This window comes from Aspergillus heteromorphus (genome assembly GCF_003184545.1).
Source record: "Aspergillus heteromorphus CBS 117.55 chromosome Unknown BO70scaffold_2, whole genome shotgun sequence".
NCBI lineage: Eukaryota > Fungi > Ascomycota > Eurotiomycetes > Eurotiales > Aspergillaceae > Aspergillus > Aspergillus heteromorphus.
Window position 1 is genome coordinate 946,647 of NW_020290407.1, and position 15,516 is coordinate 962,162.

The following is a 15,516-nucleotide window of genomic DNA, read 5'->3' on the forward strand; positions in this document are numbered from 1 at the left end:
CCCCGACCACGGGCGACGCCACATCGATAGTCCGTCCGGGCCTGCATGAGGCACCCGCCGATATCTGCTACTTCTGGATAAGGCTCGTGCAAGCTTTGCTTCTGCCATCTGCGACCTGATTTTGGGCTTCAGGCTTCTTCATTCGCTTGGGCGGGGTGGTTCGCGCGTCATTGGCTTCGGGCTTCTTCTGGAGCGCGGTGATCACGCATGGCTTGCTGGGGCTAGGCTTGGGCTAGGCTTGGGTTGCTAGATAGATAGATAGATAGATAGATAGCCCTAGCTGGGACCATTGGCAGCCACCAACACTTGGGAGAAACCAAAAGCCGGGGTGTCCATGTCTTCTGGGCTGGACGAGTAAGCTCGATATGTAGGTAGGTATTTGTGATCAGGATGCTGCTAAGCGGGAATACGGATGGCAATCAATCAAGAAGAATGGGAGCAATCAAAGCAATTCGGCTGCCTGACTTGCCCCCCCCCCCCCCCCCCCCCCCTTCCTGAGGGTTGAGATGTTTGCTATGCGGCCTTTCGGTGCTTGGCGCTCGGCGCAATATGTTATGTTATTGTTTGTATAGTGTGCGGAGGAGGTGATAGCCATGCCTCGAGGAACCAGCGGCAGCACGAGAATGATCGATCGATCCACACAGTCAGTGGACCCTCGCGAGGAATTGTTCCACCCGCCGATCCTCCAGATCATGGCTGCCAGGCACGCCGCCACAGGAACGATAAACCCGGATAGTGTGTGCTTGGCGCGAGAGATGAGCTTCTATCGGTCAAGCAAAGGGTCAATCTAGTAGTGAAAGGAACAAACCCGGATGAGCTGAGGAGCTCCTCAGGGTGAAGTGAGGTGAAGCGAGGTGAAGGATGAGGTATAAATATGATGCTCCCGGCAACCCTACCTCTGTCTGGTTCATCATCGCAGGCCAGCAATTCATTCACTCGCCTCTTTCTTCGTTCACTCTCCTTCCTTCGTTTGACGACTCCCGTTCTTTTATCCTCTGTTCGTTCTCTGCGCTCCCCCTCAATATGAAGGCGTCTTTTGTGACGGCCCTTGCCTTGGCCGCTTGCACCCTGGCTACCCCGATGGGCCAGCCTCAGGTGCGCGAGAGTGAGTGCACTTGCCAGCCTGCGGGCTCGGGGTCTGGGTCTGGGTCTGGGCCTGGATCTGGATCTGGATCTGAGCCTTCCGGCCCTGCGGGGACTGGGACTGGTAGTTATCCCGGTTCTGGGTCTGGTGCTCCTGGCACTGGGACTGGAAGCTATACTGGCTCCGGCTCTGGCGTACCCTCTGGCCCTGTCTCTCCTGGCTCTGGCTCTGTCTCGCCTGGCTCCGGCTCCCCTTCTGGCTCCCCCTCTGGGCCTGGTACTGGCGGTTCTGGTGGCTCCCCCGCTGGTCCTTCAGACATGTCCTCCTGGCCCAGCTCCAGCTCCAGTCCCTCCGAGATCCCGACTCTGCCTGGCGACAACCACATGCCCACTGTGACCGTCACAACTACTGTGGCCTACCCGACGGTCCCTGCCTCCTCCAAGGCCCCTACTGCTCCCTCGGAGACCCCGGCCCCGGAGTCATCCGAGGCCTGCACCACTACCGCTGAGCCTTTCGGCCCTGGCGGCGAGTCTTCCACTCCCGCTACCGCTACCGCTACCACCGCTCCCACCGCTCCCACCGGCCACCCCAGCTTCCCCGGCGGTCCTGGCCCTGTTATCATCAGCAGCAAGTCGTCTCCGGCCCCTGCTGGGCCCACCGGCCCTGCCACCGGTCCTGCCACCGGTCCTGCCACCGGTCCTGCCACCGGTCCTGCCAGCCAGCCCTCGACTGCCACCTCCGGCGAGCCTGGGCTCCCCTCCGGGCTCCTCCCCTCCGGCCCCTCCAGCGAGACCACCGTCCCCTCCTCCTCATCCTCCCCCAGCCAGCCCACCGGCCCCTCTGGCCCCCGGAGCTCCAACACCTGGACAACGTCGATGATCCCCAGCGGCACCTCGACTCCCGCCGCGTCCGAGACGCCCTCCTGCGCCAACGGCCACTGCCACGGCACCGGACACCTGATCCAGGATCTGGGCCCGCAAGCCGACCACCTCCTGACGGTGCTGGGCAACGGCACGGAGCAGCTGCTGATCCAGCTCAGCGACCCGGTCGCCAACCTGCTCTCCAGCCTGGGTTTGACCGGCCTGGCCGAGCCCGTCGGCCACATCATCAAGGACGCCAGCACGATCGGCGAGCTGGTGACGGACCTGGGCGCGCCCGTCGACAACCTCCTGATCGCGGTCGGCAAGGACACGGGCTACCTGCTCATCCAGCTGGACACGGACGTCAAGGGCCTTCTCAGCAGCATTGGCCTTGACGCGCTGGCGGACCCGGTGGGCGACCTGCTGGGCGCCATCGGCAGCAGCCTCAAGCGTCGCGACGACGTCTCCAACCCCAACGGGCTCCTGGAGAAACTGGGCCCCGTGGTCGACTGCATCCTGGTGGTGGTTGGCGAGGACAGCAAGGATCTGCTCATCAAGCTCAGCGACCCGGTGGCGGAGCTGCTGGAGAAGCTGGGCCTGACGGGCGTCGGTCGCAGCGTCGGTCAGGTCATCAAGTCGGCCGCCTCGGTGGGCGACCTGATCAAGGATCTGGGGCCCGTGGTCGACTGCCTGTTGACCGTCGTGGGCGATGATGGCGGCTACTTGCTGATCCAGCTGGATCCCGACGTTGCGGAGCTGGTCGCCAACTTGGGGCTGCCGGGTGTTGGCGAGGCAGTGGGTGAGGTGCTTCACGTCGTCGGACAGAACCTGTAAAAAGGAAGAAGATGATGACTGACTGCTTGATTGATGATGATGGTGTGTGTGTGTGTGTGTGTGTGTGTGTGTGTGTGTGTGCTGCCACTCTTTTTTGGCGGGAGCTGACACTTTTTTTTTTTTTTCCCTGTCCTCTCTTGTGCCCTCTTAGGGGGTTGTACTATACTGTACGATGTATCTACCTACCTGACTATAGTCCTCGTAATTGAATAATCATGAACCTGAAGATTAACTATTCCGTATCTCAACGTCATCTCCCACATCAGCTATCTCAGACTCAAAATCCAAAATCCACCTTCCCCTCATCCACCCCCTCACGCAAAACCACCTTGCCCCGGCTATCCCCTCGCATCTAGCGCCTCCAACAGCCAAATAGAATATCCGGGCCCGACCTCCCCAGAGCGCCCAGCGCTGTCCCCGGCTGTGAACTGAATCGCCCCACGGGGTCGATATGCCGAGGGTGGAGAAGCGCTCACACCAGTCAGACGCGTCGCCCCCCCCCCAAGAAAACCCAGTCAGCATTCCGGGGGAGGCGAACCCAAGGCCAGCTGCTGCTGACATACATTACTCCATACTCCAGGGCGGCCCATAGAACCGGTGGGCGGGCGATGAAATCATGGGATTGTGGGACGTGGGGAAGTCTGCGGATAAGATCATTCCCGCCCCGAGGCTACCGGTCGCACTTCTTCTCGCGCCTCCAGTCCAGTATTTAATTCCTTGGGGTCCGCCGCATCTTTGGGTCGAATTATTCTAGTTTTTTACTTTTCTTTCTCTACAGTTCCAGTTCTCTGCTTTGCTTGGTCTTTACTTTGATACAATCTCCTCTCTTCAAAATCATACCCACATAGATCATTATGGCGCAGTCTCCGCAGGATCTCAAGGTCGCCATTCTGGGCGCTGGTATGGACCCCAACCCTACCTACCCTATACTTTCGTACGATGGATGGGATGTATTAGGGTAACTAACTCAACTCGTTCGCAGGCATGGGTGGTCTCACCACCGCCTTGGCCCTGGCCAAGGAAGGCTTCAAGCACATCGATGTCTACGAGTCCGCCTCCAACCTGGGTTTCGTGGGTGCCGGTATCCAGTTGGCTCCCAACATGGCCCGCGTGCTGGACAACCTGGGCGTGTGGAAGCAGATTGAGGCCGAGGCCGTGAACATCACCGAGACGAGCGTGCGCGGTATGCAACCACACACAACACACACACTCTCTCCAAACTCAATTGACCAAAACTAACATCAATCCCAGTCGGCGCGTCGGACAGCGAACTGGCCCACGTGCCACTTGAATACATCCACGACACGTACGGCTACCCGCACATGGTGGGCCACCGGTCGTCGCTGGCGGGCGGGCTGTACGACGGCTGCCTGAAACACGCGGAGCAGATCCACTTCCACTTCTCGACGACGGCCGACAAGGTCACGTTCGGCCCCAAGCCCTCGTTCACTGCCACGCCGCGCGACGCCAGCCAGGCGCCCTACACGGTCGAGGCGGACGTGCTGCTGGGTTGCGACGGCATCAAGTCCAACACGCGGGTGGCCATGCTCGAGCTGCTCAACATCCAAGCCCACGTCAAGGACACCCACCAGGCGGCGTACCGGATCATGATCCACCGCGACCAGATCAAGGACGACCCCGAGCTGCTGGCGCTGATGGAGGGCAACAAGGTGACGCGCTGGATCGGCGAGAAGCGCCACATCATCGCGTACCCGGTCTCCAACAACACCATCTACAACCTGTCCACCACGCAGCCCGACTCCAACTTCGCCGCCGCCACCAACGCCACCTACACCACCCGCGGCGACAAGTCCGTCATGCTGGGCGTCTTCGCCGACTTCTGCCCCATGGTGCAGCGCATGCTGGCCACCGTCCCCGAGGGCGAGGTCTGCGAGTGGAAGCTGCGCGTCCACGAGCCCCTCCCCACCTGGGTCCACGAGTCCGTCGCCCTCGTCGGCGACGCCTGCCACCCCACCCTGCCGCATCTCGCCCAGGGCGCCGCCCAGGCCATCGAGGACGGCGGCGTCCTCGGCGCCGTCCTCGCCCAGCTCCCCGATACCACCCCGGCCTCCATCAACAAGGCCCTCAAGGTCTACGAGAAGATCCGCAAGAACCGCGCCTACGCCCTCGTCGAGCTGGCTGCCGCCTCCGGCCGCGCCCTGCATCTCGGTGACGGCGCCGCCAAGGAGGAGCGCGATCGCCAGTTCGCCGCCCTCAAGGAGGGCAAGGGTCCCGTGCCCGATAAGTGGGCCGATGCCGATGTCCAGCGCGAGCTGTACGGTGTCGATACCACCGCCATCGCTCGCGAGAAGTTCCAGGAGTTGTTCGCTGAGGTTACCGTGTAAGCTGCTTCGCCTTCTTCTCCTGTTTTCGGTTTGCTGTGTTTTGCTGCATGCATGCATGCATGCATTGCATTTTTTTTTTACTCTCTGTTCGTTGAGCCTGTGTCTCTGTCTGTGTCTGTGTGTGTGTCTGTGTGTGTGTATGCTTGAATTGTATATAGTGAGCGCGAGGCTGATTGGATTGGTCAAGGTCCGGGAGGGATGCCAAGTTGACTTGAGAGTGAGGGGTGAGAGTCTGTGCATATATGAATGAGTTATGATTCTGTTATTTCTTCTTCTCTTTCCCTCTTCTTCGCTGTAAGTGTAGAGTGTAGAGTGTAGTGCAAAGTATATACTGCAAACCGTAGACTAAACTATTATATAAGATATAACCATCCAAAACATAAATACAAGTATTTATATTTATAGACCATAGAGACCATGACTATAATACACGTGCTTACTATCCGTATCAGTCGATCTCCCCCCACATTCCCCTCCCTACCCTACCCCTCAACCCCTCCACAGTCTTATTATTATTATTAAGTTATTTATTTATATTTAATTACCCACCCACTAAGCCCAAAATACTACTACTACTACTACTACTACTACTACTACTACAAGTCAAACATAACAGTCCAGTCAACTTAAGAAACAAAACCGTTGATGGGGATGTTGATCTGATCTGATCTGATCCCGATCCCGAACTGCCGCCGATCTCGCCGTGTTTCTACGGACCATGTGCTTCCATGGCATGGCATGCGTAAGTTCATTCTTCATATGCGACTGTGCTGATCAGTAATCGATCACTCGGGCCGGTTGGGGGGTGGGGATCGGTGTAGCTGTGGCAGTCTGCTAGATAGATAGATAAATAGATAGATAGCTACTGCTTACCCCTCATGTTCAACGGTTCAACCTGCAATCTGCATGAGGTACATCATAGATAGATGCAGCGCATGGATCGATCGACTAGTGAGCGGGGGGGGAGCTCCAAGCTGGAGCTTCAACGGTTCACGGTTCAACAGGCTAGGCTAGGCTAGGCTAACAGGCTAGCAGGGGGCAGGCTAGCAGGCCAACAAGCCAACAGGATCTACTATCTAGTCTAGTCTACCAGTAGCAGTAACTAGTACTAGGATTAGTATTATCAGTGGAGTCATGCCCACTTATCTAGCCACTGCTAGTAGATAGTTATCTAGTAGATAGTATTATAACTAGCTGTGCTAGGCTATGCTATACCAGTAGCCATAAAACATTTATCCGCGGGGTACGGATTAGGCAGATCCCCACAAATCTGTCTGTCTCTCTATCTATACAATAATTGATGAAAATTCGGGCCGAAACAATTATCTAGATACTGTGTGAGTCCTCCCATGATTCTGGAGAGTTTGTTCGTTGGGGACTGAACTGATCGTAGAGTGAAATTTAGTATTTTCCTGGGTCTCTCGAATCTCAGTCTCTCGGGTAGATAGCCTGTCTCGGGAAGGGTAAACTAATTAGACTAAAATACTAAATAAAAAATTGGATTTAGATCTAAGTTCTTGCTTATTCCCATTGTTAGACTGGTCACTGGACCGGGTGGTTAGCGATTTCGGGTTGTGTGTGTGTGTGATGGAATACTGATTTCAATTATTGGTTGATGATCGGATTCGGATGTCAGGAGGGAGAGAGGGTACTGATGTTTTCAGTTCATTCATGCAAATGGCTGGAACAATTGTTTACTCGGGAATGAGCTGGAGGTTCGGAAGGCTGGCTAAAGTACTAAGAATAAGAGATAATAGAATAGAATAGGGTAGGGTTTTTCTGAAACAGGATTATATAAGGAGAGAAGAGAATTATACTCCGTAAAAAGGGCGCTGGTTGTATAATGGACATACTAAAAAAAGTTTAGAGAATATAGGACCTTCCGGTTAAGTTACTACTCCGTACTCGTTGAATGAATATTGGTGTTGCGAATCTAGTAAGGATTGTTGTTTGGGCTGTGGGTTACACATTTCAAGTAAGGTACTCGGGCCATTGGATTTGTTATTAGGTACGGAGTACGGAGATTGGATGAAAATGCTACCATGGTTGGATATTTCATTATGTGCTCCATTTGAATACATGCTCGGGTAAAGGCTAACAGCAACGACAAGGCTCCTTTGCAGCATAAGTATCGGTATCACAGCAGCAGCCTTACACAGCGGATCGCGGAAGTGATTTCTGCCCTAGTCCCACAGTCCGTGGGCTGGCGCTAGGGCAGCCCACCCCGCACCACTCAGCCGACCAAAGAAGCTCCAACCGTGCGGAGGCCGATGGAGATTCCCATCCACCCTTGGGAAAAATTAGAGAGAAGGCTGTCCGCGGGACAACACTTCCCCAACCCGGCTGTGGCGGTCTTGAACTACCAACCAGCCCCTATGATAATGTTGATTGGCGGGTACGACCCCGGATTGCCCTCGCTTGCCACTGCCGTCGGATGAGATCGAGAGTCCAGACTGCCGAGTTTGAAGATGGACGGTCCAGGAAACCCCAAAGCTGCGTGAGGATACCTTTCCACTTCGGTCCACTGCCGAGTCAGGACGTCATCACAGCCGGCGTCGCAGAGCTTTTACGCACACGGTGCCGAGGAGATCTTATCAGATGATTGATGGACTCTCTTGCCGTCTTAACTCTTGTTGAATCACAGTAGCCAGGGCTGAGTGCACACACAGCAGGAAGACTGAAGCCCGAAAACGAATGCCGATCGGGATAGGCTGACCCGGCTTGGCGCGCTAGGATCCCGGATTTGCACGGTTCTGGAAGACCCTGAAGCCCTTATTATCCATCCTTCTTATCCTTCCGCCGCCTCCTCCCTCTTTTTCCTTTCTTTCCCACTTTCCAACTTCTTCCTCCTTTCTTTCCCCCTGGTGTGTTGTGGTACTGTCTGACATGCAAGAATCGTCCGATTCCAGCGCGCCCGAAGACCCTCCTCCATCCCAGTCCTCACAGCCGTCGCAGCTCTCGCAGCCCTCGCAGCCCTCATCCGGCACCAACCACAAGATCGCCATCCCGAGGCTCGCCCCCAGCGCCGTCAAGACCGACCAGCAACGCACCGCGCGCGCCTGCGTGGCCTGCCGCACGCGCAAGACCAAGTGCGATGGGCACAGGCCCGTGTGCCGCCAGTGTCATCGACTGAACTTCACGTGCAGCTACGCCGGGTCGAAGCGCGAGCGGCAGCAGTTGGAGCTCGAGTCGGCGCGCACGCGGATCGCCTCGTATGAGTCGCTGCTGCGCGACGTGCTGGCCGAGAGCAGCCGGCAGCGCATCGCCTCCTTCGAGACCATCTTCGACCAGCACTTCGAAAGCGCCCCCGATGCCTTCGCCACCCTGCAGGCCGCGCGGTCCCTCCCCGACCAGCACGTCTCGTCGCCGCAGCCGGGCATCTCGCTGCATCGCATGCACGTCACGCTGGCGGGCAACCCGCGCAACAACACCCCCCACACCCTGAGCGACGCCCCCCTCGTCACCGTCACCAACATCCAGTTCTGGACCGACCTGGTCGACAACACCATCGCCAGCCACCTGCTCTCCATCTACTTCGCCTGGGAGAACCCCACCTGGCACCTGATCGACCAGGAGATGTTCGTCCGCGACCTCGAGAGCGGCCGCACGCGCTTCTGCTCCGCCCTCCTGGTCCACATCCTGCTGTTCTTCGGCTGTGTAATCGCTCGCCACTGCAGTCTGATGTCTGTTTGCTTGCAACGTTGCCACTAACCTTCGGTAGAGCTCGTCTTACCACCTGGGGCGCGTCACAGATCGGCGCGAAGAGAAGATCCTCGGCAAGAAGCTGTACGACTCCCTGCAGTGCCTGTGGCATGCGGACCAGTACGACCCAGGCCTGCCCGCCGCCCAGTCCAGCATCATGATCGGCTTGCTCTGCTGCACCTTCGGCCTCGACCGTCTCGGCACCAAATACATCATGATGGGCGCTGAGCTGACCCGCCGGCTAGGTCTGCATTGCGCCTCCGCGCCATACTTCACATCTGACGTCGAGGACGAGGTGCTTCCGCTCTCCCGATGCCACAAACTCGTGGCCACCGGCGTCTTCGACGTGCAGGCGTGAGCCCCCCCCCCCCCTTTTCTTCCAACGCCTGTTTATCACAAATTGACACCGACTGATGACACACCCAGACTCGCCGCGCAAGTATACCGCAAACCGGCCTCGTGGCTCCATCCCCCGGCGGCCAGCTTCTCCCAGGAAGAGGCCGCGGCGCTGGACGACGGCCTGGAGTGGGCGCCGTACCCGTTCGCCACGCCCGTCTTCCGCCCCTTCTTCTACACGGTCACCTGGGCGCGCAACGGACTGGTCGAGATCGTGAACGAGCTGGCCGCCTTCGCTCTGAAATTCCCAGACGCGGTCATGAATACAGACGACTGGGTTTATGGCTGTCAGTTGTACCAGCGTCTGCGACAATGGCGCGCCAGCTTACCCTCCATTATTTTGCCCGAGGGGAACCGCTCCCCCAGCATTCTTACCCTGCAGTAAGTCTCCCCCATCATCATCCACCATCCACCATCCATAACCCCCCTCAACTAACCATCATAACCCCCCTGCAGAATGTACTACCAAGCCACGATCGTCTCCCTCGCGGAAACCTTCAACCTGAACAGTCCCCCCACACTGACGCCCCCTCCCCCCGCCGATCCCACCTTCGACCCGCCGGCCCTCAAACTCCAATCCCTCGAACACATCGGCTCCCTCATCCTGCTCTTCCAAACGGTGCACGGCCTGAAAACCGTCCCCATCGTCATGCTGCACTACTTCTGCGTCGGCGGCGTGCACTCCGTCTCGCAGCTCAGCGCCTCGGACCCAAAATGGAGTCTGATCCTGGAGAGCTGCGTCGTCGGGCTCTGGCACTTGAGTCTGGGGTGGGGACGTCTGTGTACCGCCTTCTTGAGGACGATCGAGCTCGTCATGCTGGCGAGTAAGCCCGATCCGACGCTTATTTCGCCCCGCGTGACGGCGGTGCTCGAGCAGTTGAAGAGTAAGAGGTGGAGTGAGAAGGATGTCGAGAGTTTGGCGGCCGATTATGTCGTGTATCATGTGCCGGTGGGGGTTTTGGGGGGAGAGGGAGAGGGAGGGGAGGTGAAGGGGAAGGGGAAGGGGAAAGAGAGGGAGGGAGAAGGAGAAGGAGGAGGAGCAGGAGCAGGCGCAGGGACCGCCAAGTTTCGTGCGCAGGGCCTGGAGAGTCTGATTAAGTCGTTGAGGGGGTTTTCGGTGGATTGAGCGGCAGCGGAACTCCGAACAGCCGCCCTCCTCCGCCTCGACAAACAAAAGATTCTTTTCTTGAATCGGAACAACAGCATGGCACCCACCCGCCAGCTCGGAAACTCCGTGTCCGATGGATGGATGGATGGATGGTATCCACGAATCATCCTGGAAGCACTCACTACTCTCTGCATTCCGACTGGACTGGACTGGACTTTTTCATCTTCCATCAGTCGGCAATCGGCAACCCATATGCCTCCCGGCCAATTGACCCAATCGCCATCTATCTACCTGTGTCCTGTCCACATTCATACGATATATATGATACCATATGATGCACAGTACCACAGACAAGCGCGGAGAAGATTGATCGTGGATGAATGACCATGCTAGCTCACCACGTCCTCCCGTTCCGCTCAGTCTGGTCTGGTCTGTAGTGCCTGGACTACTTCTACTACTGCAACCTCGATATGTGGTATGTTATGGTATGGTATGGTATGGTGTGCGAAATGGATATAACGTGGGAATCAACGATGGACACAGAGACACAGACAGATAGACAAACAGACAGATAGAGGTAGAATACGAGATATGTATATAGGACCGCCTACTCAACTATACTATACTATGCTATGCTATACTACGCTATACCTCCGTTGTAGGATCAAGTAACTGCATGGCATTACATCGCATTGCATCACCCACAGGGGTAGGGATACTGATAAGTGGAAACTAACTAGGTATATACCTACAGTAGAAAAGTATTGATTACAATGTTTAACACCGGATGTAATCTTTCATTGAGATCAAACCTCATATCCTCAAATGGTAGCTGGTATGCTACCTACCTACATCCATGTATGCATGTATATATACATGTCCAGTCAGAGCCATAAACACCGTGAAACCAAACCAACCAACCCAATGCATACAGAAATCCCGAAGCAAGCAAGAACTCCAACCCAGCCCGGATCAGTCCAGCCCTATCCAATCCCCAACCCTTTAAACCCCACACAGCACAACACAATACAGACAGAGACAGAGACAGAGACAGAGAAATAGAGAGGAATGGAGGAATCACTCCCACACCCCACCGCCCAACCCCCCAACCGATCCACCACATCCCCCTTCCCTCTCCTCATCTCCCTTTCCCTCTCCTTCCTCCCACTCTCCCTCATCCTCAACTGCTTCTCCCGCTCCCTCTCCCTCGCCGCCGTATAATAGTTCACTGCGCCCTTTTTCGCAACCCCCCCGCCTGCACCTCCACCACCCGGTTTCGCACTCACCTGCTTCGCCCGAGAAGAGATCGTGCTAGACATGGAGCTGGAGCTGCTCCCCGTCGTCGATTTCCGGAGCAGCGGGGGCCGGATGAAGTCCGCGCCGGAGTGTGCGCCCTGGAAGGCGAGACGGTTTCCAGTGGTGGAGTTGGAGGTGGAGTTGGAGGAGGCTTGGCGGAGGAGGGCGAGGCGGTCGACGACGGGGCCGCGGGACGCGTGCGGCGGGGGTGGGTGTGTTGGGTGTCTTTTTCTTTGTCTTGGGATTCGGTTGTGAGGGTCAGGTCGGTGTCGTCGTCTTCTGTGTTTTCGACATGGTCGTGGTCGTGGTCGTGGTCTTCCATGGAGGCGTCCTCGTGGAAGGAATCGTAGTCGTGGGTTTCTGTCAGGAAGGACAGCGTCTCGCGGATCTCGGCCAGCGAGGCGGGTTTCTTGGACATGGCGCTGGCGGGTTTGCGGCGGAGGTGCGGCGGCGGGCGGTTGTAGACTTCCTCTGGCGCGGGTTCGAGCGGCCGTTTTCTCTTGTTGTTGCTGTCGGAGTCGGCGTCGGGTTGCGCGGCCGGGTGCTGCGCTGGTGCGTCCTCGTTCTGCGTGCCTTGGTCTTGGTCTTGTTCCTGCTCTTCATCGAGGAACTCCAGGCCGATGTCGTCGTCGTCATCGTCGCGGTCCTCCACCGCGCGGAAGAACGCCGCCTTCTTGGGGTTCTCGGCGATTTCACCGATCTTCTCGTCTGCCAGCAGGGCTTTGCGCATGCGCGCGAATTCGCGCTGCTTCTGCCGGCGGCGGGCGAGAAGCTCGTCGTCCGAGTCGTCTAGGTCGAATTCATCGTCGCCGTTGCGTCGCCGGCGGAGTGCGCCGGTCGTGATGTCTTTCAGGAGCTTGGCGACTTGCTTTTCGTCGGCGTTGCGGTCGTGGAGACTGCGATTGGTTAGAGGAGAAGAGGGAATGGGGTAGAGGGAATTGGTCGGGGCTTACGCATTCAGGGCTGCGAGCTGCTTCTCATCCACGGTCTCACCGCTGTTGTCGTTGATCATCTGTCGGTCGTAGGCGTTCTCTTCATCGTCCTCCTCGTCGCTGGCTCCTCCCAGCCCGGCGTATTCGTCGTCCGACTCTTCGGCCGCTTCTTCAACGACGTTCTTCGCCTTGCTCTTCTTGCGGTCAAACGGGACGGCGGGGGCCTTCTTGGGGGCTTTCTTCATCACGTCGAAGGCGCTGGCGTTGATTTCAAAGTCGCCCTCGTCCTGCTCCTCAATCATGGAGAGATCTGCCCGTCCTCGCTTGAGCTGTTTCATCTTCCGGACTGGAGCGGGAGAGCTGTCATGGTCAACGAGGACAGTATCGACGGTGGATGGCGGTGCGTTGAGGAATCGCTTCGCAGGATCAAACGGCGAGAACACGAACCCGGCGTCCTGGGAGGGGTCTGGGATCTGGGAGTACGGGGTGGAGCGTGGAGCTGGGGATTCGGACACCCGTGCGTCGGACGTGTATCCCGTCAGAATATCAGTAGAGGCCGCTCTTGGTTCCTGGCTGTCCTTGATGATCATCTGGGAGTCGGACTCTTGACGGTGGTCGAACATGGGACCGGGTTCGGGTAGGGAATTGGGGATTGTAGGATCCGGTTGACTACCGTCCTTGGCAGACATCGTGCCTGCAAAGGCCTGTGTCAAGCTCATCAGGTTGGAGCTCTGTGAAGGTAGCTGTGGCCGTTCAACGGAGTGCGGCGTGGGAGTGACAGATTTCACAGGGGTCTGTGGCGCCTCGTCCTCGTCGTCGCTGACCACCCGGGTAGGTCGCTTGCGTCTCTGGGTTGTGATCTCCTCGTCAACCGACATGGCGTCTGTCTGGTCGTCTTCCGATTCGTCGTCCTCGCCAGCTTCAGACTCGATGAGTCCGTCAGGCTTTGGCTGTTCCTCGTCCTCATCCTCATCATCATCCTCACCCTCACCCTCCCCATCGTCTTCCTCGGAACCAGAATACTCCCAGTCGTCGTCTTCTTCATCGTCAGCATCGCCCTTCTTCGACTTCCGTTCCTGTTTCGCGATGTCCTCGGCCTCCTTGCGTGCTTTCTCAACGAGGTTCTCAAGTTCGTCCTCCATCGCCGCACGCTCTTCGGCCGTTTCGATATAGATACCCTTGGCTTTAAGCTCTTGGATCCTGTCTTGGCGTTCCTTCAAAGCCTGCTGTCTTGCCTTAGCTAGAATCGTCGCAGACAGCTGTGCTGGATCCATGGACTTCCGCGTGGGGGATCCGATATGTGCTAGAGCCTTGAGTTTGATCATCGAGGCCGATTCCTGGTTCCGCCTGGCGGGCACATTTTCGAACGCTGCGATACGTCGGCACTTTGCTGGCGATGTAACGACCTCGAGGTCACTGTCTGAATCCTCCTGCTGCTGTCGCGCGACCTCTTCTCTCGTCAGTCGCACGCGCACAGCCGGGCCAGTGAGTTCTCTCTTCTCCTTCTTAGGAGGCGTCTTTGTCGGCTGTGGAGCCTCGTCAACCTCCATCCTCGCGACGATAGGCTGTTCCGTTGGCGGACTTGGGTTCGCAAGGATCTCTTCCAGCAAAGGGAACTCCTCGTTCTCAGCCTCAGCATTTTCAACACGCGCAGGCTCTGTCCCCATCTCCGCCACCTTCTCCGGCCCAAGAACAGGCGACGTCCGCGGGGTCTCTTTCTCCTTCTGTGCCTCCGCGTCCGACGTATTCTGCGACGCCGCCGCACTCGACGAATTCTCCACCGGCGTGCCCGTCTGCGCCTGCGCCTCCGGCTGCATAAAGTTGAACCGCGCAAAGAAACTCTCCTTGGTGATCTTCTTCTTCGTCTGCGCTTGATGCGCCAGCTGCATATTCCGGCTCATGCGCTGCGTCTCGCGATGCATATCCTCGAGGGCCTTCTTGCTCGCCTTCCGCGCCGGACGAGCCGCCTGCTGGGTGAGTTTCCGTCCGGAGCCATTCTCGCCCTCGCTCTCGCTGCCGGAGTTGATCTCCGAGCTGAACTGCTCGTTCTGCTTGGCGCGGGCGGCGCGCTTCTCGGCTTCGGCTTGCTCCTTCTCTTCTCGCTGTTTGCGTTTCTGGGCGACAAGGGCGAGGAATCGGGCGTTGGCTTGGGGTTTGGGTGCTTCTTCGGGGTCGGATTCGTTCTGGCTCATGGCTGGAGAGGAGACAAATAGTGGGGAGTCGGATCGCGTGGGAGAGGGCGCGCGATCTGATTCGGATGCAGCATTCGAGCTTCGTCTAACGCCTCTCCTCCGCGGTCCAGCCGTCGGAAGATCCTCATCATCATCCTCATCGTCATCCATAGCCTCATCCTCATCCTCATCCTTCTCGTCATCCTTCTCATTATTCTCCGCCCTCAAACTCTCCCTCACCCGGTCAAACGCCGTCTTCATCTGCCCCGTCCCACTCGATCCTTGCCCCTGAGCACCCTGTAACCTCGCCGCCATCCTGCCCTTCGGCATAATAATATCCTCATCGTCCTCATCCTCAGCCTCTTCCTCCTCCAAACTCATGGAGACCGGTTGCGTAGAAATGGTACTCTTCTTCAACGCATCGCTAAGCTTGGTAGTGGATGTCGATCTCTCCGGTTTCGATTTCTGGGCAGTGGCAGTGTCGGAGTCGGAGTCGCTATCGAAGGCAGCCAGCATGGCTCGGATTTTCCGTCCGGGTGTGAGGATTTCTGGTGTCGCGGAGCGGCGCGTGGGTGAGGGTGATGGGGAGGACATTTTCCTTCTCTCTCCGGGGGTGTATCGGGGGGTACTGTGGGTATATGTGACAGGTCGGGAATGAGATAATTGGGTGTTGATTATTTATTTATGAGGAAGGGCATGTCTAGAGCGGAGGCTGTTCAATTGAGGTTGTTTTGTTGTTGTCGAGTGGTGTGGATGTGGAGGTGGATGGAGGGATGTGCAGCAAGGGC

General features: G+C 57.4%; 4 protein-coding genes across 4 annotated transcripts; 3 read left to right on the forward strand and 1 right to left on the reverse strand.

Moving 5' to 3' along the window:
• Positions 1-926: 926 nt before the first annotated feature.
• On the forward strand, positions 927-2,969 carry BO70DRAFT_425870 (uncharacterized protein). The gene has a single exon (XM_025547726.1). The coding sequence runs from the start codon at positions 1,024-1,026 to the stop codon at positions 2,776-2,778; it is 1,755 nt and encodes a 584-aa protein (XP_025403387.1). The 5' UTR covers positions 927-1,023; the 3' UTR covers positions 2,779-2,969.
• A 793-nt stretch (positions 2,970-3,762) lies between these two features.
• Positions 3,763-5,123, forward strand: BO70DRAFT_283299 (putative monooxygenase; the record flags this gene model as incomplete). Its single annotated transcript, XM_025539084.1, has 2 exons — positions 3,763-3,961; positions 4,030-5,123. 2 exons carry the CDS (start codon positions 3,763-3,765, stop codon positions 5,121-5,123), a joined length of 1,293 nt encoding a protein of 430 aa, XP_025403388.1.
• Positions 5,124-8,009: 2,886 nt separating this feature from the next.
• Positions 8,010-10,347, forward strand: BO70DRAFT_283616 (putative C6 transcription factor; the record flags this gene model as incomplete). The annotated part of the gene is made up of 5 exons (XM_025539098.1): positions 8,010-8,806; positions 8,847-9,179; positions 9,252-9,602; positions 9,678-10,206; positions 10,288-10,347. The coding sequence occupies 5 exons, from the start codon at positions 8,010-8,012 to the stop codon at positions 10,345-10,347; spliced, it is 2,070 nt and encodes a 689-aa protein (XP_025403389.1).
• Positions 10,348-11,502: 1,155 nt separating this feature from the next.
• On the reverse strand, positions 11,503-15,458 carry BO70DRAFT_376756 (uncharacterized protein). Its single transcript, XM_025545148.1, has 2 exons — positions 12,579-15,458; positions 11,503-12,521 (listed from the first exon to the last, which is right to left on the reverse strand). Exons 1-2 carry the CDS (start codon positions 15,320-15,322, stop codon positions 11,612-11,614), a joined length of 3,654 nt encoding a protein of 1,217 aa, XP_025403390.1. The 5' UTR covers positions 15,323-15,458; the 3' UTR covers positions 11,503-11,611.
• Positions 15,459-15,516: the final 58 nt, after the last annotated feature.